At 34.5% G+C, this 23021-nt stretch overlaps 1 protein-coding gene and 1 pseudogene across 2 annotated transcripts; one reads left to right on the forward strand and one right to left on the reverse strand.

The window, feature by feature from the left end:
• The first annotated feature begins 7945 nt into the window (after nt 1-7945).
• LOC107820880 (potassium channel AKT1-like) lies at nt 7946-14423 on the forward strand (annotated as a pseudogene).
• Nucleotides 14424-15239: 816 nt separating this feature from the next.
• LOC107820889 (putative boron transporter 7) lies at nt 15240-20920 on the reverse strand. Of its 2 annotated transcripts, none has more exons than XM_016647245.2 (14): nt 20566-20920; nt 19609-19720; nt 19439-19521; nt 19145-19337; nt 18912-19050; nt 18588-18753; nt 18331-18497; nt 17700-17873; nt 17500-17595; nt 17297-17413; nt 16820-17139; nt 16262-16517; nt 15742-15864; nt 15240-15653 (listed from the first exon to the last, which is right to left on the reverse strand). In XM_016647245.2, the coding sequence occupies exons 2-14, from the start codon at nt 19710-19712 to the stop codon at nt 15624-15626; spliced, it is 1968 nt and encodes a 655-aa protein (XP_016502731.1). In that variant the 5' UTR covers nt 19713-19720; nt 20566-20920; the 3' UTR covers nt 15240-15623. The 2 variants fall into 2 exon arrangements, with proteins under 2 accessions (XP_016502731.1, XP_016502736.1); XM_016647250.2 differs by lacking the exon at nt 20566-20920 and adding an exon at nt 19860-20010.
• Nucleotides 20921-23021: the final 2101 nt, after the last annotated feature.

Genomic DNA, 23021 nt, shown 5'->3' on the forward strand with positions numbered 1-23021 from the left:
ATAGAGTAGTTTTACTTCATTCATTTTCAGTGTGCTTCTACAGCTTTCTTAGGTCAACTCATGTAACTTTGGTTTATTTTTTTTAAGCATTATTAAGGGGGACCAAAGCATTCAATCAATTCTCTGTACTGGTGTCTCTCCCCCCCGACACCGCATTTCATCTTGTAACAGCTTTCATCATCATCAATACAATCATCAGCTTTCATCATCAGTTGCTCATTTTCCGCTGCTCAATTGCTCACGACATTGGCTTTCCCGTACGGCACTGACAATCTAGTCTAGCGTACGGCGAGGGCCTCAGTTGGCGCATAGCAACCGCACTGACATCGGTTGCTTAGCCTTACGTCGCCCTTCCAAGGAACTTCAGGAAGGCGCCGCGTAACACGTATCAGAGCCTAGGCTCGACATTGGACGAGGGGCCATTTTTTTAAGATGCTATTTAGTATTTGGCCACCAATTTCAATGCTGAGCATATATAGCCACTACTTTGTTATAATTAATATGAATAGATGTTTTTAACCTTTCTTCATCTCTTTTCTTTTCAAACCCTTTTTCATTATCAAAATCTCAAAACCCTCGCTTCTCTCCAGCACTTAAGCTCTCGTTTCTTCTTTGAAAATTTGGGTATTCAAAATCAATTGAAATATTTGTTGGGAAATACCTCTGTGAGTTGATTCTACAAATTTGGACCATTTGTGATCTAATTTGCTAGGGTTTGTCGAAAATTTGCGAAGCCGATTTTAGAGAAGACGATCACTTGGGCTTTGTTGATTTCGTGAAAATTGAATCAAATTAGCTACTGGGATTTGTTTGTACTGCTATTGAGAAGCTGCATTCCTTACTTGAGTTTGTTTTGTGGTGATTAAACGAGAATCAAATTCAGTTTCTGAAATATCTGTAACTTCTAGACATTAAGCGAAACAAGTAAACGTTAGGATATAATTTTCTAAACGTCCTGAAATACTGAACTAGGAATCTAATATAGAGGATAAACATTTCTGAAATGTCCTTAACTTCTGGACATTAAGCGAAATAAGTAAATGTTAGGACATAATTTTATAAACGTCCTTAAATATTGAACTAGGAATCTAATATCGAGGACAAACGTTTCTGAAATGTCCTTAACTTCTTGGTATTAAGCGAACCATGTCCTTAATATTTACACAACACTCATGAAGTTAAGGATACTATGTCCTTAACATTTACACTGCACACGTGAACTTGAAGGACACCATGTCCTTAACATTTACACTGCACATATGAAGTCAAGGACACGATGTCCTAAAGCTTAACAACGGAAGGTGCAAATACATGACATTTTGTCCTTAATATTTACACAACACTCATGAAGTTAAGAACACTGTGTCCTTAATATTTACACAACATTCATGAAGTTAAGGGCACCATGTCCTTAATATTTACACTGCACATATGAAGTTAAGGACATGATGTCCTAAAGTTTAAAACAGAAGGTGCTAATTCAGGACACTTTGTCCTTAATATTTACACAACACTCATGAAGTTAAGGACACCATGTCTAGCATAGGAGTATTTTTGTCCGGACGGGTAAAAGTTTATTAAAGCACTGGCTAAAGAGTAAATACATTTTAAACAATGGCTAAAGAGTAAAAACAGCTCTAATTAGTGGCTAACTGTGCACTTCCCCCAATATTTGGTCAAACATCTAAAAATAAGTATTTTTGTCAAAACTGTATATAAAAAAACTGCAAAGTAAATAAACTAAAGACAACTATAAAAAGAGATTGATATACTATTCAATTTCAAATTGAGGTATATAATGAACTGAAATCTCCTCTATTTATAGAAAAGGAAGTAGCTGCAAGGCTTTTCTTGAGCTGCTTGTAAGCTGTCTGAATGAGTTGCTCTCAACCTGCCTGTTTAATAAGAAGTTGATGCAAGTCATTTCATTGAGTTTCTTAGAGATAAACTTCAGCGGAGTAATAAATGGACATCCACAATATAATATTTTTATAACACTCTCCCTTGGATGTTCATTTAAAGATAATGTGCCTCGTTAAAACCTTACTAGGAAAACTTTAGTGGAAAAATCCTAGTGAAGGAAAAAGAGTACACATATTTAGTAATACGCATTGCTAGCTGCCTCATTAAAAACCTTAGAAGAAAAAACTTGTGGGAAAAACCTTAGTAAGGGAAAAAGAGCACATCGCGTATTTTACTCCCCTTGATGAAAATCTTGCTTCAAATATTTGGGTCTCCGCATTCCAATCTTGTATACCATCTTCTCAAAAGTTGAAATTGGCAAAGATTTAGTGAATAAATCCATCGGATTGACACTTGAACGGATTTGTTGTACATCAATATCACTATTTTTCTGAAGATTATGTGTGTAGAATAATTTTGGTGAAATGTACTTCGTTCTATATCCTTTTATAAATCTTCCCTTTAATTGGGCTATGCATGCAACATTGTCTTCGTATAAAATTGTGGGTCTTTTATCACATTCCAAACCATATTTTTCTCGAATGAAATGAATCATTAATCTCAACCATACGCATTCCCTACTTGCTTCATGAATAGCTATTATCTCAGCATGATTTGAAGAAGTAGCAACAATATATTACTTTGTGGAGCGTCATGATATGACAGAACCTCCATATGTAAACACGTAGCCGGTTTAAGATCGAGATTTATAGGGATCAGATAAATAACCTACATCTGCATAACCAACAAGATATGCACTACTTTTGTTAGCATAAAACTAACTCATGTCAAGAGTTCCCTTTAACTATCGCAATATATGCTTAATCTTGTTCCAATGTCTCCGTGCAGGAGAAGAGTTATGTATTGCTAGTAAATTAACAGAAAATTCTATGTCAGACCTTGTAGCATTAGCAAGATACATAAGTGCTACAATTGCATGGAGATAGGGTATTTCAGGACCAAGGAGTTCCTCGTCCTCTTTTGGAGGTCGGAACGGATCCTTATTCACTTCAAGTGATCGAACAACCAACGGTGTACTCAATGAGTGCACTTTGTCCATGTAAAAGCGTATTAAGTCCATTTCCGTGTAGGCAGATTGATGGATAAAGATCTCGTATGCTAAATGCTCAATGCGCAGACCAAGACAAAGTTTTATTTTTCTAAGATCTTTCATCTCAAATTCTTTCTTAAGATATTCAATTGCCGTTTGGAGCTCTTCTGGAGTTCCAACAGGATTTATGTCATCAACATAAACAGTAAGTATAATAAATTTTGATGACATTTTTTTTATAAAAATACATGGACAAATAACATCTTTTATATAACCTTCTTTCGGAAAATATTCACTGAGACGATTATACCAGATGCGCCCAGATTGCTTTAAATTGTACAAAGATTTTTGTAATTTGATCGAGTACATTCCTCAGGACTTTGAATTATATGCTTCAAGCATTTTAAAACATTCATGAATCTTCAAATAAATTTGATCAAATGAGTCATATAGGTTATGACATACATTTAAATGGCATGACATCTTCAGGTATCTGGACTACAGGTCTGACCCTTACAATCTTTTACAGTATTGTGCACTATAATGTATCAAATATATCGTCGACGATCATTTTGTATCAGTTTCTAAGTGACATAACTTGTTGAGATCTCATCACTTTCTTTATTTTCAGGTACCTGAACTTCTTGTAGAGTTTCATGAAATGTTATGCCGTGGGCTCTTCTAGAGCTCATTTTCTCCTCATTATGATCACTTTGATCATTTGCTCCTATCATTTTTCAAGGATTGTTAACTTTGGAATCGATTGGTTTACTACGCTCCATGCATACAGTAAACTTTATCCTTCAGGGACTTTAATTTTAATAGGAGCATTTACAACTAAAATATGATATTTAATTTTGGATCAGCAACTGCTTCTTGCATTTGACTTGAATTATCTTATGAGTGAGGATCATATTAATGATAATTCGATTCATATAATATATTTTTCAACTGCTTATTCCATCCCCAAATATTAGAAAAACTAACATATATCCCAATCTTCTTTGGAGAGCCTATCTTTGTGCAGTGTGGTAGAGAAGTTAATCATATACCACACATTAATAATTATTATATCGTAAAAATATTTGGTTTATGATCCAGAACCAGTTTTAAGGAGAGGACTTATCATATATTGTTGGTATGATGCATACAAATACTGTTGTGTGCAATTTAGAAAATCTTAGACCAACACGTGAAGATTTATTCTCGTAAGTAATAGTTTATTCATTAATAGGAGGTATTTAATACTAAACCATCTGGGACATAAACCAACATTATCAAGATGAACTGTCTTGATTTCATAATTTGAAAATTATGCTCTTAATTGAGAAAAGTAATTTCAAATGCCAAGTTACAGGTTGACAATAAATACAAATGTAACTATCTCATATATGCATCTATAAGTGATTCATATGATAGGTGAATGAACCCACATTCACCTTTAATATATTCCATAATTTAAGGGTCTTAGTCCCAACTTTAGCTGGTATAATCAATTTATTATGAGAACAAACAACACAAGAAAATTCTTGAAGAATCTTCTAGTTCTTCACTATTATGCTTATCTGAATTCTCAAATAGCTCATTTAAAAATGACAAATAAAAACTTAAAGTTTATCATAGCATGTGCTATCTCTTAGTTACTTCTGGTTTACTATGGCATAAACTTTTACATTAGTAAACTTCTGATTTACTGTGGCTACTTTTGTATCAACAAATTTCTGATATACTGTAGCTGTTTTTGCCTTAGTAAAACTTCGGATTTACTGTGACTGTTTTTGTATTAGTAAACTTTTGGTTTGCTGAGATATATGATATAGTACAAATTGAAGAATAAAGTGGATAACTTCTTACATACATATTATTTTACCCCATATGATTGTGGAAACATGAAGATTTTCAATCTTCCAATCATTTGTAGTCTCAATATGAAAGCCATTTATATTAGTAAACTTCGGGTTTACTACAACATATGTTTTGACATAATCATATAAGATGAATGACATATTTTTATATAAGCTTTTCGAGAGCCTTCATTTATTATCCAATATATAATATTATTCGGACACTACTTGTGCCATGTGTCTTCTATACAAACAATTAGCTCTTCAGGAGTTTTTGATACATTTTGTACTATTAAATATTTCTCGGACACTTCTTGTATCATGAGAGAAAATCATAATCAAATGAACAATATAAAGACAATTCTAAATTTATAAATGTTATAAATTAAGAATTTCAGTATTTTTACCACCAACTTTGTAACAAATGTCACCTTCAGGGAGAAACACCATTAACATCTGAGTATTTTATATTAAAGCGGCAATCACATAGTCATTACATCCTTCATGGAAAGATAAATGAGTTGCTATTTTCTTCGGTTTAGTTAATAACAACTAACCATAATATATCAATGTGGTTATCGTAGAAATTGTGATGTTCTGGCGTACGACTGGTACATGCAACAATAATCTTCATACCACAAAATAACATTTATATCCTTTGTTATTCTACCTCTTCAGGAGGTGAGTTGTGGTATTTATTCATTCACTTTCAATCGTATTACCCCTTTTAATATATTTTCTACTTCAGGAGCAAATCGAGGTATGCATATAATATAGAGAAATTTTCTCTAACTTATCTTCATTGTAACTATAGCAAGCCCAAATTACCACTTCTGATTGTCATAGGTATATATCACTTTTGGTGGTTAACAAATTTAGTTACAATGAGATGTACGAAACATAACCGTTTCTGGTGGCCGTATTCTGCTGAGTTCAAGCGAACCATGAAGTTAAGTCATAACGAGACTTAGAAAATATTACCACTATTGGTAATCATATATTTCTTATAAACTCTGCTAGAGTTTAAGTAAATCTAACAATGTTATACACTTTGTAATCCTTTATTAAGATAATTAGGATGAAAACAAAAACCAAAATAGGTATTGTATATGTAGCACATAGCCAATCAAGTGATGATAAGATATTAAATCAAATATAAATAAAAGGCTCAAATTACTTTACATAAATTTGGCCACTCCAGATGTAAGTGATATCTACATCATTACTGTCAAGAAGAAAAACTTACCATCTTAAGGATATAATCTGCCTTATGATGCTTAGAATGAACAAGATCTAACCACAGAGTAAGATCGTCGCCTTACCTAAAGTAAATTCGAAGTAAGTGCTCAAATGGCAGAGTCTCGTGCTGATAATGTGTTATAAAATAAAAACTGTAAAGTAAATAAATCAATGACAAGTATAGAGAGTGTGTGATATATTATTCAACTTCAAACTAATGTATATAATGAGCTGAAATCTCTTCTATTTATAGAAGAAAAGAAGTTGTGAGGTTTTTCTTGAGCTGCTTGTAAGTTGTCTGCATGAGCTGATCGCAACCTGCCTGTTTAATAAGAACCTGCTCCAAGTCATTTCATTGAGTTGCTTGGAGATAAATTTCAATGGAGTACTAAATGAATAATCTTCTTCAGGAGGATTATCTACATCAGAGTAATAAATGGACATCCACAATATAATATTTTCATAACAAAAATAATACTTTTAAAATGTATGTTTTAGAAAACAGTTTATGCTTGGTTTATTCATATGAGATGATTATTTAAATATTTGATAAACTGATTGCATTTGACCAATATTTCAAACAATGTCAAGTATCAATTATTTAAAAATAGTAGTAAGATTTATTTTAAAATTAGTATTATTTAAATAGAGAAATAATTTTAAATATTTTTATAAAATACTTTCATTATATTTTATTTTATTTAGTTAAATATAGATTTTTTGGCATATGTTCCTTTATAAATAGAAGGCCAAAATCTTAGATAGCCCCTTAAACTTGGCATGTTTTGTAAAATAAACATACAAACTTATGGAGTGACCAGATAGACACTTGAATCGTCTAACGTGTAATTTTTAAACACCTCTGTATATTAGTGCGTGAGGTCCAAATGCCACTTACATGGCAATGAATGAATAATATGTTAACATGTGTACTCAGGGGTAAGACCAAATTTGCTACTGACCTAATTCAATCACCCATTTGAGCTATGGGTATGTCTTGGTGTGAACTAATATCCAAAGGTCTAGGTTTTAAAGAATGGAGAAAGGAAGATACGAGTAGCAAAAGAAGAAACTAGAGATAATTAACAAATTATTATTTTGGACTGTAATAGCTTGTTTGGCCAAGCTTTTTTCTTGGTCAAAAGTACTTTTTTTTTCAAAGTTAAGGTGTTTGGCCAAGCGTTTTGAAGGAAAAAAAGTGCTTTTGAGTAGAAGCATAAAAAAGTAGTTTCTCCCCAGAAGCACTTTTTTAAAAATTCCTTTTGAAAAAAATATACTTAGAAGCACTTTTTAAAAGCTTGACCAAATACTAATTGCTGCTCAAAAGTACTTTTCAAATTGTTAGCCAAACACAAACTTATTTTCATCAAAAGTACTTTTGAAAAAAACACTTCTCAGATAAGCAGATTTTAAAAACTTGGCCAAGCATGCTAAAGTGTCAAAACCTTTAAAATGAAGGATGTTTTGCGTTAACACATCTTAAGGATAAACTTAAACTTTAGCCTAAATAATAGATTTTTGATCAAAATTTTGGAATATAACTCTAAATATTTACAAGGGGTATTTAAGTATTTTCCTTTTCTTTTAGTTACAACAACTAAATATCATGCAATCCCAATATCACCAATGTATATAATCTAATGTGATTCAATTCTCATTGCTCCCTTTTTCTTATGTAAAAATTAATGCGCAAACTGAGATTATATTAATTTATTATGATTAAGTGATAAAATTAAGACAAAAATATATGTTCATTAATTATATTAGTCGAAAAAACTTTATTAAAATATAAAAAGGGTGAAGAAGCCCAAACCTTCTTAAGTACAAAAACTGAATTTCAGGAGGAACGGCTAAACGAAAGAAGAGAGAGAAATGAGGAATCAGAACATGACTCGGGAGAATTTTTTTTTAATCTTATGTCCCATTCCTGAAGGGAATTGGAGAAGAATGTAACTTCAATAAACACAAATATATATACCAATGAACAAAAGAAAAAGATGACGGCAATCTAATAAAAAACCCAGAAAATTAAAGGCGGTGGAAGAGCCCGGCGGCCGGTGGTGGTCTGGCAAAGAAGAATATATAGATAACAACACAGCCGCCAATGTTGTAGTGTGAGAATGGGCAAAGAAAAATGGGCAGAAAAGATGTGTGGATTCATTAATGAGAAGGAAATAGAAAGAGATAATTATATAGATGATAAAAGCTCCCACTATAGTATTACTAGTGGAATTCTTCCTTCTCTTGGCGCCCATCATAGTAATCGCAGAATTAAACTCCGTCGCTACATTATCTCCCCCTCCAATCCTCGTTACAGGTTTGTTTATTATTCCTAATACTTTTCATTCACGTGGGAAAATTTTACAATTCGTTCTTTTGCATGTGTTTGTACGTGGACAAATTATTAATGTTGCTTACTATTTTATTTTTCTCTCAATGGGTTGTGTAATGGTGAAATTCCACTTTTTATGTTTGAATTGTAGATGATTTTGTTGTTACATTAATGCAATTGGCAATGCCATTCTCTTCCTTAATTTTTCTCATATTCCACCTTTCTTGAATTTCTTGTATAGTGATTGGAGCCTTTAATTTAGTGTTCTTTTAATTCCAAACTTGCAGTTAATTAATAGTGTAATTTATGTACTTGTTAAATCTATAAACGTTGTTCTGAACAAATAACAAAATAATGTTGTGAAACGAGTCCAATTGATCAACTTGAGCATTTTAAATTAAATCAGGCCAAGTACAGAGGTATTATGTTATTTCAAAAGCAAATATAAAGTTGTGCTCTGAATATATGCTTGTATTTTTTTTAGAATTTTGGTGATTTAAGCCTATATGGCTTAACTGAAGTTATAATGCAGGGCTTGGGATGCATTTCTGGTGCTTCTCGTGTTCTACACAGCATGGGCGTCGCCTTTTCAGTTTGGATTTCTAGACAGACCTCGAGGACCTATTGCCATCATAGATAACGTAGTTAATGGATTTTTTGCCTTTGACATTATCCTGACATTCTTTGTTGCCTATCTTGATAAATCAACTTACAGTATAATTGATGACCCAAAGTTGATCGCTTGGAGGTATACGAGATCGGGGTTTGTTTTTGATGTGATATCCACTGTCCCCTCGGAACTTGTTCGGAAAGCATTGCCCCACTCTTTTCAATCATATGGATACTTCAGTATGCTTCGTCTCTGGCGTCTTAGAAGAGCCAGTGCCATGTTTGCGAGGCAAGATGCTTAAAGCTCCTCTTTATTTGCAGAGCTACTTAAATTTCCATGTCAGATTTGTTGATCAATGCCTAAATCTCTCTTTGTTGGTCCACTGTAATATAAGAAAGAATGAATTGCATACTTATATGTTTTAAATACTAGGAGTACTGTCTTACCTCATGGTGCTTCTTTTAGCAATTGATTTGCATATTCAACTTTCTATGTTAGTCTTGTTATCTTGCTCTATGGGATTTTTTGGTCTAACACATTGTGAATTATTCTGTTTCAAGTCTACTCGCATTCCACACTGTTATAATAGTGTGGGTGAAGAAGATAAGCTCAATTGTTGTTACTTATGTTTCAAAAAAAATCTTACTTTAGCAATAAATATGGCGATTAGGTTTCAAGATAAATAGCTGACAATATGCTGTTCTTTCGCTGTAGATTGGAGAAAAACAGGAAGTTCAGTTACTTTGGGGTTCGAGTTCTGAAGCTTATATGTGTAAGTCCTTCAAGCAATAAGTGGTATTTGCTTGTAAAGTACCTGAATGGCAATTTACTTTACCATAACACACTTTGGATATTTTTTTCAGGTGACTCTTTTCGCAGTTCATTGTGCTGGCTGTTTCTACTATCTTCTTGCTGCTCGGAAAAAAGACCCAACTAAAACATGGCTTTCACTTGCCATGGGAAATTTCCATGACAGGAGCATCTGGGATCTCTACGTAATGTGTATATATTGGTCCATTACTACGCTTACAACAACTGGCTATGGGGATCTGCATGCTGTTGCTACAGAGGAAATGATATTCACCATGATTTACATGCTATTCGACCTCGGGTTGACTGCTTATCTTATTGGAAACATGACCAACTTGGTTGTCCATGGAACCAGTAAGACTAGGAAATTTGTGAGTAGATTCTCTCTTTAAACTCCTTGGTCTGATTTAACTGAAATTACTAGTAGTAGAGTATTTATTATCCTTTCAGGATAGAGATGCAATTTTCACAATGTTTGTTCATTTGTATTAAACCTATATTTACAGTGATATCATTTCACACTGTGCCTAAATTTCATTTCATCATTCACTAATTTTAAGTCGTGAATCCTTTTCACAGATGTTGCATCCAGCATAGGCTTAGATGATGAAATTGTTACCAGTTCTCTTTATAGAACGTATTTTATTGTTGCCCTAGTACTTTGAATCTCCCGCATTAATTGGAAAAGCATTTCTAGAAATCAGTGACACTTTCCTGTCTTGCTAGCATAAGTTTGTAACAATTTCTGACGTTCTTTCAAAAGGATTTATCTCTGATGATTGTTTTGCTGCACAGAGGGATACTATTCAAGCTGCTTCAAGCTTTGCACAAAGGAATAATTTGCCGGTTCGCCTTCAAGATCAGATGCTATCTCACTTGTGTTTGAGGTACAGAACAGACTCGGAAGGTCTACAGCAGCAAGAAACTCTTGAAACACTACCCAAAGCTATTCGATCTAGCATTTCACATTATCTGTTTTATTCACTTGTGGATAAGGTGTACTTATTCCATGGTGTATCAAATGACTTACTTTTTCAACTGGTAATTCCCGTTGGTCTTAAGACTTCATTAAATTTCACCCTACTGGTCAATACTCTTTTATCTATAACAAAATGTTGTTCAGTTGTTCTAGTAATTTCCTTAATAATACTAATAGGATTTGGTTTCTTCTCCGTGATTTTATACTGTACAGGTTGCTGAGATGAAAGCCGAGTATTTCCCCCCAAGAGAGGATGTCATTTTGCAAAATGAAGCACCGACAGATTTTTATATTCTGGTAACTGGAGCAATGGTAAGGAGCTCTTTATTGCTCTCCCTCTATTCTTCTTCTGGAAAGGAACGGAAAGCAAAAGAAAAGAATGCAGTAAAATATACCAACTCATAATTCTCCCAGATCTTCATTCTGCTATTGATTTATCACAATAGCCAAGCTCAAGTCAAGGAACCATGATATCTTCTGTTCACTTTCCTTGAAAACGAAAAATTTCGAATATATACTACTCACAAAAAATTTCCGCTGGTCGATCCACTTTTACTCTTCAATTTTTTGCTGTTAAACAGGCATATCATCTATTATTTTCTTTGTTCATTTTATTGCTGTAAGTGAATCTCTTAATAATCACATCTTCCTTACAGGAACTTATTTCACACAGGAATGGGATGGAACAGGTAAGTTTCTCTAGCTTAGGACTTAAACCATTACTGCTGTCCTGAGCTTCAATGCTTATTTGGTGGATAATTTTTATGTAGGTAATTGGCGAGTTAAAGGCAGGGGACGTTTGTGGAGAAGTAGGTGTCCTTTGCTATAGACCTCAACTTTTTACCGTTCGAACCAAAAGAACATCCCAACTGCTACGTTTGGATCGTACTTCTTTTTTCAACATCGTTAAAGCAAATATAGGAGATGGGACAATAATCATGAACAATCTCCTTCAGGTGAATAGACTCTTTTAATGTTATCTAGGAGGCTGTTTAAATACTCCCATATATGCTAATGTAGAAAACAGGTTGCTAGTAATTTTTTATGGCTATAGAAAACATTTAACTTCCATTTCTCCTGAGCCTTTCATTGTATAGTCCTTTGATATAGTTACCAAGTTGTCACGACTTTGACTTCTGTGATAATACTCAGCTGCGAGTGGAATTCGATATTTTTCATCGTGTTGCAGTCTTTGCTTGAATTTATTTTTGGAATCTCAAGAGCAAGAATTTTTTTCTTATGAAAGTGTCTTGGCGAAGATTTTTCACCTATATCAGCTTTATCTCAACTAGAATAGAAGATCTGGAGTATTATTTTGATGCGCGGATGCTATTCTAGCTTTAAACAATGATCTTTCTGGGTGCAGCATTTGAAAGAGCGAAGGGACCCAATGATGACAGCAGTATTAGCAGATATAGAACACATGTTGGCTCAGGGAAGAATGGACATACCTCTCAGCTTATGTTTTGCAGCAAACAGAGGAGATGATCTTTTGTTGCGCCAATTGCTTAAAAGGGTACCGATCCTAATGAATCTGATAGCAACGGACGTACAGCATTGGTATGACTCCTCTCTATTTCTCATTTAACACTTGACCTAAATAATATTTATGTTTGGAGATCATTATGCATATTATGATACAGCATATAGCAGCTTCAAATGGAAATGTAGAATGTATTCTTCTACTTCTCGACTTTGGAGCAGATCCAAATAGAAAAGGTACTCTTTCCATTTCTATACCACAAAGGAAACTGCATGGTCTGTTTCTTTTGGAAAATCATACTTTGTGTTTGGAAAATTATGGATATATTACTAGTTTACAAAGTTAACACGAACCATTAGAATGCATTTGCATTCAATTATTCCAATGACCTCAACTGAGCATCTAAGAGGCAGTTTTATCCTTTGCTTCCTTTAATATAAATTATTTACATCTGCCCTCCTCCAATTTATATACCCAGCTGTGATCTTGATAGTTCTCTATTTAGAAATTTTAAGCACTAGCGCCTGCGCATTTTTCTGTAGAACATCACTCCTGAATTTGCAACTGTATTATTAATTCAACTTAAGATTATGTCACTTTTTCTTTCTGATAAACAGCTAATTTATGTCATGAAAGCAGATTCTGAAGGAAATGTTCCATTGTGGGATGCAATGGTGGGGAAGCATGAAGCTGCAATTAAATTGCTTGTGGACAACGGCGCAAAGATATCTTCAGGAGATGTAGGTCAGTTTGCTTGCTTTGCGGTGGAGCAAGGCAGCCTAGACTTGCTTAAGGAGATCATCAAGTGTGGAGGTGATGTCACCCTTCTTAACAGCCTAGGCATGACAGCAATGCACACTGCTATTTCTGAGGAGAATGTGGAAATAGTTAAATACCTACTGGAACAAGGAACTGACATTGATAAACCAGATGTTCATGGTTGGACACCAAGAGCATTGGCTGAATATCAGGGCCACGAAGAGATAAAGGAGCTTTTCAACTTGATGCAACCGAGTAGTAATAAAGAAGCCAATGTCTCTCCTCTTGAAATGCCTGGTGCTCCTTACCTTAAGAAGTATCAGAGCGACCCCATGATTCGCCTCTCAACTCCTCTGGAAACAGCATCACTAGCTAGAGACAATGGCTCGTCTAACGGCAGATTGAGGAGAAGGGCTAGTTTCTATCAGAATTCACTGATGGGATTTATGTCAGCATGCCAGAGACACCATGAAGGTGAGTACAGCTTTAAATTTTGAATCATCACTAGTTCATAAGTACATCTCCCAATATTTGGGAAATTTTCTTATCCATAATAATAGGTATAGGATTCAGCATGGAGCCATCTAAATAACAACTAGGATTACAACTAACCACTTTCATCATATCCAAATTAGTCATAAAGATGGTCAACTATACATCTATGTTACAGAATAATCTTTTAGTTATACACCACTTTTACCTCCTAGTGGGTCTCAGCTTGATAAAGTTTTGGGAGGATTTTGGTTAGAAGTTTTCTGAATCTTATAATACTTCAAGGTAGATCCCATTCTTGAATCGATTATGTTTGAAATTAATTGTGCATTATGGGAACTTGGCAGGAGGAGGTGACCTTAGTTATTCTTCAACTAAAATTGCAAATGCAAGAATTCCAGAGAGAATAACCATCAGTTGTCCAGAGAAAGGTGATATAGGTGGAAGGGTTGTGCTTGTGCCGAATTCAGTTCAAGAGCTACTTGATATTGGTGGTCAGAAATTTGGTATCTCTCTGACGAAAGTACTAACTGAAGATGGAGCACTTATTGAAGACATTGCTGTGATTAGAGATGGAGATCATCTAGTTCTTGCTGGTGATGGTACTTCAGAAAATTAAACATAGCTCATCATTTCAAACAATGATGTTTCAGAAATGGATCTGATTGATTTTGAGCTTATTCTCTCATGGAATGCATACTTGGTATTGTAACTGAAGAATTGACAAAAAATACACTGTGAAGTTAGCGACAAATGTAGGGTGGGTTAAACCAAACTCATTATTTTTTGCTCGAACTATGTATACGTATGCAAAAAGATTAAAATGTGTACATATTATACCATAACTCATTTTGAACTCACTGACTCTATATGTTGGATTACCTCTGGTTGGAATGAGCCTGGACTGAACAAGAGGAAAACCTCTACTTTTTTTGCTCATCATTTTGGATAATAGAAGATAGATACGTAATTACCGCATAGTGGAAATCCTCATTCACATATAGTCATTTGCAGGAATTGCTTTAAGATCACAATATTGGCCCAGGCTCACAGTATTTTGCTTCAATCATAGCAGGGGTTGTGTAATTGCAGCATTGGGCGTTATTATCATCATCATCTAGCACCAAAATATATGTGACTCTATACATGGCTCAGCATTCAAACCAAGTTTAAACCATAGGAATTTATGAGTTTTGTCCAAAATCCCAAATGGAAAATTTAGCGATTTGAGTTGAATCTAATAGTGGACTAATGAAACTATAGGTAACCTAGATACGTCATGGATTGAATCACTGATTTCACATTTGACTTTGGCCCAAAATCCAAATTTGCTCATTGACTAATTTGTGATGCCATCCATAACAGTGCTTTTAGGCTTTGGACCTTACCCCTAAATGCTCGTTTTTGAGAAACAATCATATGATTTGAGAATAGCATAAATACTTTGAAAACTAAGATAAAAAAGACATGTATATGTGGAGACGAGCATACACCTGATATGCAAATACAACTATGAAAATCATTGAGCTTTCAGATGGTTTTAACCTCCCTCTAAAGCAGTGATATGATATGCTAAGTTGCTAACCCCCACATGTTTTCTGTCAATCGTGAGATCTAAATACCTTTTATTGATATATTTTCAGATGTGTTAGAATATCAACTAGTTTTAGAAGATAAATTATCAGATTCCCAAATGACCCATTTGTATAACAACAAAAGCATCTACATCTTAACGTTTGCCAAAAATGAAATAATAACACAAAAAAGCATCAAGAATTATTCACATTTTTCAATCAGCATCAAACTTCTATATTACTGTAGCTTCTGTGCTATGAAAGAAAATTAAAAGTTTGTATAGAATATCTCTTGTTGCTTTTCTTTCTTTTAAAAAAAATCTCCATCTCCTGCTCTTTTCTACTCTCTTCTTTCTTTTCATGTGTATTTTCTATTGCACATTTTCCACAACAACCGAGAGGATTTGTGAAAATTAATGACCTTCCCGGAAGTGTACTTTGGTTGAGAATCACAATGCATTACATTTACATCAATGTATCAGCTGCCATTACATTCCAGAAGCCTCGTGCGGATAAACCTGACATAAAAATGGGGTTATTATCTATATTTTCGCAATGTAATAAAAAGGAAACTGCAAATGTTGGACGATTTGGCAAGCCGTTTACCTGATGTTGCCTTTCGGTGAAGCTGACAGATCTGTGTTTTAGTTCACCTCTATGTGTTGTCATCTCATCCAATATCTCAGCATCAGAGAAATCATCATTTTCTTCATCAGGTATCTCTCTCTCCTGCACATAGATACATTAACCCTTGTGAAAACCGGTATCCTAAGAGATCCTCAAAGTTTTCATCCGAAAAACACTCCACTCGTTTGTACTACGTAGGAGAAGTGGTAAAAAAATTGCTGAATTTAATGCATATAATATATGCCAAGGAAACAATGTATATTACAGATGAGTGCAACAAAAGATGGTCATAATAAGAAAACAAATTGATTGCTTGTGTGCCTTCCTTCTTATCACGCAGAATACAAATAAGATGAAGCATTAAGTATTAAGAAGAATACAATTAGAGCAAAAATAAAAAAAATTAAATGTGCATAAAAGCACATAAAAACCCCACCTGCATGAATTAGCAATTACACTTACACAGGAAGATGCAGGAAAGGTAGGAAAAATAATTTACCTTTGGACAACCAGCAATTTCGTCGTACTCAGCTGCATCTAATTCCTTAAGATACTCGGGTGGGAAAAACTTGGGAAGAACATGCTCTCTTATAGTTATGAGAAGGAAGAAAGGCAAAGGGAATAGTATTCCAGCGATAGGTATCCATGTTACTCCAAAACAAATTAAGAAATACAGGAATTGGAGCGCTGTAAACTTGACAATGAATTTGAATGGGACCAACTCGACATACGAGGCATGGAGCCCTTCAAAGACCCTGCCAAAAGAACCATCACGAAATGATTTAACCAATCAATAACCACCAGTGAATAAATCAAATGTATGTAACAATGACGTGGTCATCCATAAAATGAAGACAACAATAAAAAGATGCTTCAGGATTCCAATGCTTTACATTTCACTTTTCTGAAACTCTATTTCTCAGTTTTAATAAAAACTTAACAAGAAGAACGAGAATTTTCAGGGTGGTAGGCTAGCCTACTTAGGTATGTAACAACTTCTAAACTCCTACATGTGAGCTTGACCGATATTTTTGAGGAACAGTTATTCATGACTTACTTGAATCTTCTACCAGAAGGAATAAAAAGCAGCAGCACCCTCTCCCAAAATTGATTGCCGGGGAGACTGTCGATCGCCATGTAGGCGAAATATCCCCAAAGGACTGAAGTAGGTATCCTCCTGATCACAGGTATAGCGAACACACAACATCCCACAAGTAGTGATTGCAAGAAGTTGCTAACTCTTTGCTCATTTACTCGGACAGGCAAGTGGGCATCAATGTGCTTCTCAGGGTCAAAATTTTCGTCTGCTCCATCTTCTCCATCGTCATGTTTCAATACAGCTGCCTTCAAGTTCTCCAACTCCTTATCTGCTGTGCGCTGCATAATATAAACAAGTTTCTTATAAAACAACTGTCTCAATACCAAACTAGTTGGAGATATTGAAACTTAATAAACAAATATCTTATAAATGAAAAAATTCATATGGACATTGACCTATGCACTCTTAATTGGCAACACTTATTCCAGCACTTACCTTTGATGTAGCATCCATCTCAACGAAGACGGCATGCATCTTCCCATATATCTCTGATTTTGTGGCATTCTGCTTAATACCTTCCTTTGCACTTTTCACCATTTTCTTTCGGATTAACTGAAAATGAGGGACCAAATAGTCTTAGTAGGACTATTCATCATGCAGAAAAGAATAAGCATAGAACTTATTATTGCATTACCTACCTGTCTCTTAAGTACAGCGAGGCTTCTTGTATGCATTGGTGATTGTGGAAGTACCCCATTTGAAGGGGGAATTCCAAGTAATCCGCATATCAACGTCTGCAATCACAAATTCAAGATGAAGAATGAACCAGAGTAACAGACCTGCATAAGTGAATTTAAGCCTATATCTCTAAAATAGAAAGAGTTCTGAAGATATATACCATCACTCCAAGCAAAAATAAATCGTAATGGTAAGCAGATGGGTTTTTAAGATTGAACTCCTTCTGTTGTGCCATTTGTGCAGCAACACTGTGATCAAAAAAGTATAGACCAGCTATCATAAGAGCTGGAAAGAAGGCGGAAAAGATATACAACACTGGGACCCTTGCCATGTCCTGCAATTCAGTGCATAAACTAAATTAGACAGGATAGGAATTTTCACAACTTAATAAAAGTATATAAAATTTTGCGGTAATTTTGGTTCGCAAGTCTCTCTTAGAGAATACACAAAGAAGTGCCTAACAATATCTTGCCTTGTATAATACTGACTTCTGAATTACAATAAGAGAAAGTTCATGTGCCACAAGCTAATCTGTATGACTCACTTTCAAAAGCCTTTTGGTGAAGAATGTCATGTTTGCCAAACCGATGTAAGAACATATATAAAAACAGTGGATTTTGATAACACACACCAATATTTCTGCTTATTTTACAAGATCCACCCTTTTATGAGACTTCGACTAAAGGAGCAAGATATTGCTCCGAACAGTATATAGAGGCAGTCCAGAACCCAAGAGGAGTGCGACATAACATCCTAGATGAATGAGGGTATCACAGTGAAATTTAGAGTACCTTGATCACAGTCCAGTGGTATAATGATTTAGGCTCCCAAGGGAGAGGACAAAAGAGCCTCCTAGGAACTTCAGAGGGAATTTTTCCAGGAACACCAAAAGACATTGCTGTCCACAACACAACCATAAGGGGAACCCCGTAGTCGGCAATAAAACTTCGCATCCAACCTGTTCATAATATTTGATGTATGAATGACTAAGTTTGAATTTAAAAGACCTCCAAGTCCACCCTTCAATAAAGCAGATATAATCACATACCTGTACCATAACGCCATGATCTAGCTCCTCTACTTTTAAGAGAAGTTAAAAGAACCCCAAATGAGAAAATAACTGCCAGTAACCCATTTGTGTAGAGCCATTGAAAGTGGAACTCCTCTAGTTCCGGATTTTCCCCTTTCGGAATAGAAAATTCACTCACTACTCCCTGTGACTCGAAGAACAAAGGTATCAGTATAGGATTTCTACTAGTTTTAAATGATAATTCTTTGTGGTCTTTCTTGTTTCTTTTTTCCTACTTCTGCATTATATTTAATAACAGTAGCTAACAGAATACTCCAAAGAGAGGAAAACAAGAATAAGTACCTTAATAGCCTCTTGGAGGAAAAGAACCGTGATTAACATGCCAAAGAGTTCCCCTGCGAGCCTCGTAAACCTAGGTATGATATTGCACGCATTGAATATAGCAAGAAGGAACAACATCAACGCGGTCCAGACACAAACCCTGTCAAACACATGAATTAGTAACATTTATGTATCTGGTAAACCAATGAAACTCTTGTTACATCCTTTTTTGGAGAAAAAAGTAGATTCTATACCATCCTGCCCAGGCGACAAACAGCTTTGGCCCCATGTCTGGTCTGTCCTTCACAAAACTGTACAAGTAGGTATACATGATAATCGTCGGCTCTGCAACTCCTAAAATCAAGAGAGGCTGTCCACCAAATATTGAGTGAATGATTCCACAGATAGCAGTAGAAGCAAGAGTTTCAACTGTACTCATTGCTCCATCTGTCATATGCAAAAAATATCAATATACCAACAATTTAATCCAACGCACAGTACATGATTATAGCATATGCGAAATAGGCGAAAAGATTAGCACAACGGACCTGTTTCTCTACTCAATTGTTCTCCGAAAGCAATCACAGGAAGAGCAGAAGCAAAGAAAATGTATGCTGTTGGAGCCAGTATCCTAAAAATTCATTTACACAAGAAAACCAATATTTTCACCAATGGGTAAGTTTTCAGCTCAAACATAAGATACAAATATTGTAAATACCTGACGCCTGTACCACATGAGTCAAGCCAGTCGCGTTTGTAGCATGTTATCCTTCCTTTAAGATCATCAATGACTCCCTTCAAGGGAGTTCTCGGTTTCTCCATAGGTGAAACTGCATAAAATTAACAGGTTAAAACATATACTCCAGTAATTACGGCAATGAAAGCTATTAAATCCCTTAATTCTTTATCAGACTTGGCTGCAAATGCAATGAATGATCAGTGGCTGCAGAAAAGCAGGAAAATACATACCTAAAGAATAACAAATGAGAAATCTTTACACCCCATGGACCCAGAACAAATCATATATGGTATTTCCTCTAGTTCCTTATATGTCTTTTGAAAATATTTTCAAATATAAAAAAACGTGTTTTTAAAGTGTTTTCTAGAAATTCTGTTTTCCGAAGAAGTGTTTTCAAATTTGACGCGCAAAAATAGTCAAGTCTCTCTCTAACAAAAACACACATTTACCAAAACACTTTTCCATTTGCACACTTCTTTAAAAGACTTTATTTAAAAGTTGTCCAAACGGCGAGAAATCCCCTCAAACACGGGAGAGAATTTTGGAGATGACTACTTAATGAAAAAGACCAAATCACATGTTCCACAAAAAACAAATGTACACACGGATCCAGGATTTTAAATTTATGATTTCTTATATTTATCTCAAGTTTATAAGTATATAACTATAATTGAATGCACAAATTTCTTAATACAGATACAAAGTTTGGACAAAACCTATTGAGCTCACGCAAACCCGCCCGGGTGACCTTTTAGAACAAAGGGTTGACTGATTATATTACATTCTTAACTCATAATTTTAGAAAGTACATGAATATATGAGTTTAGTGGTAAGAACATTAAATGTTTACTGCGTCAAATTTAAATTATGAATGCGGCTCGTTAAATAGACTACACAAACGGGAAATGAAGAAACATAGGGGAAGAAGAATAGTACCAAATCAAAGGTAATGCAGGAGATGGAAGAGAGAAGAAAAAATAAAGAAAATGAAAAATGGGAAACGGGGCACCAAAGCTGGATACAAAAGGGAATGGTGTTTTGGTTTCTTTGTTGTATATTTTCTTTCCGGCGGCAAAAGATGCCGCCTGGAGAAGAAGATGGAAAGGGTCTAATAATAAATGGATGGGATATAAGAGGAAGAAAATAAAGTAATTAAAACTCTCTGGCCTTTCCTTTCTCTCTCTCTATATCCGTCACTTCTCTTCCTATTTTCTCTCTTTCTCTGCCTCCTATTTTTTCCTCTACCGCTAATGGCGGAGGAGAGGGAAAAGTTCTTTTTTTTGTTTTTTGTGTGTTGTGTTTGAAACTAATACTGTTTTACGTTCATGGCTGCGCGCGGTTCGTGTAGGCCCTCTTTTAATTAGTTCTCTGTGTTCAGTCCTACTTGGAATTTATGGAGCAATTTTTTTCCCTTTTACATCATCACTTTCTTATTTTCTTTTTTGGGAAAATGGTGCAAATTTACTTTTCTATTATACAAAATATCTTCCTTTTATCCTATATTATAGGTAATTCATAATCGTTAACATAGCTGGAATGTAACAACTTTAGTCGAAACGCTGTATTTATCTTAAAAAATATATTAAATATGTATAAGTTATTAACTTAGAATCCACTAACTAAATGAACTAAAATTCCGTACCATAAGCTTCAAATCGTGAAGCAAAGAACCATCATGAAATATGTGGATTCCACGTGGGATAAACTTTGTAAAAAAAATCTAAATTTATCCATCTACTTTTGACTATAATTAAATATATATATATACTCTATGAAATAAAGGTGTAAAAAAATATTTAAAAAGGTAATTGCCGGTAATTCCTTAGACAATCATTAATTAGTAATCTTATAATATGGAAAACAATCTTCCATAACAAGTCAAAATCAACTAATAATGTAAAAAAAAAATTACATTATCGCATTTAATTTTAATACGTTAAAATTATCTTCCACTATACTTCATACTGAATAAAAAAATAAGTAGAGAGTATAACACAAATTGTTTGGTTACAAGGCTAGTTTTGAACATTTCATTCAAGTTTTGTTTATGTGTCAAAAGTCTTTTCTTTTAATTACTGAAAGTTTTGATCCAATTAAAAAGATATATGTCAAACAAATTGGGACTAAAGAATGATAGTTAGTTCTTCTTTTTGTTTTGTTTCCCTTAAAGGCTCATAATAGAAAAGAGATGTCTGAATTACAAATTAGAAATTGCGGAATATTACTATTTTTTAGTAAGTAAAGACTTTTATTTACAAAGTAATATTTATAAAACAATAAAAAAACATCATACCCTGGCCAGTCAGCCCCAGGCATGCAAACTTCACTATATTCTCTCCAAGCATAACAACCTACTCCCTATCCAACTACACAGAACTTATGCACTAGAAATGGTAATTCAATTCCTGAAAATTGTATATAACTACCATACTTGACTTGAAAATGGGCAGCTGATAAATCATCTACATTTTTAACTACGTAAAGGACAGTTCATATCATCTAAACAACCCCAAAGTGCCAATCTTTCTTTGGTAATGCGTAATATTCAATAATTGTATTTAAAATTATTGTCAAAGTAAGCCTAATTTTTTGGTTTGGTATATCACACTCTGTTTAATCAATATTTCTTCTACCTCAGTTCGTTCGCTTAATAATTGTATAGGGTAAAATCGAACTCAGGATTTGACCGAACACCCAACATGAAAATTTGGGATCGAGAGATGGTGATAAAATCCCGAAGATCGGATCCTACCTTACCGAACTAGCCATCGGAACCACCAGACTTGCCCTCGAGTTTATCGAGGTCATAACCGGTTTCGGTTATAACGGTCTCAAGGAATATATTGCCAGCTTATCCGACAGGGGTCCGAAATTCCCGTAACTAACCGGGCATTACGGCGAAAATCACGGAACATACCGAAAAAGGGACCAACGGTCATCAAATCAAGGACCTTTTTTTTTACCTTTTATGGAATAATAGAATAATATCTTAAAGTTGGTTCCCCTAATATATAAAGGGGACCTCACAATTCATGAAGGACATAGTAAGATATATTCATAAGCAATACATTACTATTGATTCTTATCCTTTGGTATCTTTGTCAATAAAAGTGCATTCAACTTAAGGGTGGCTTGCTTCCCTATTCTGAAATCATCCAATTCATCTGGTTTGCAGTTAATTTATTATTGTTTATTTCAATTGCAATCTAATTTATTGCTTTGTATCAAGTTAATCCGCATATTCTTTAAATCACTAATAAATTAAATTATTATCAGATTTTGAGGGTAAACAATTTGGCGTCCACCGTGGGGCTAAGGATAATAGCGGCAATTTGATACGAATCATCATAATACACCCCGTTTTACACTTGTTCTTTGAAGTGTTTCTGATT

This window comes from Nicotiana tabacum, chromosome 23 (genome assembly GCF_000715075.1).
Source record: "Nicotiana tabacum cultivar K326 chromosome 23, ASM71507v2, whole genome shotgun sequence".
Classification (NCBI taxonomy): Eukaryota; Viridiplantae; Streptophyta; class Magnoliopsida; order Solanales; family Solanaceae; genus Nicotiana; species Nicotiana tabacum.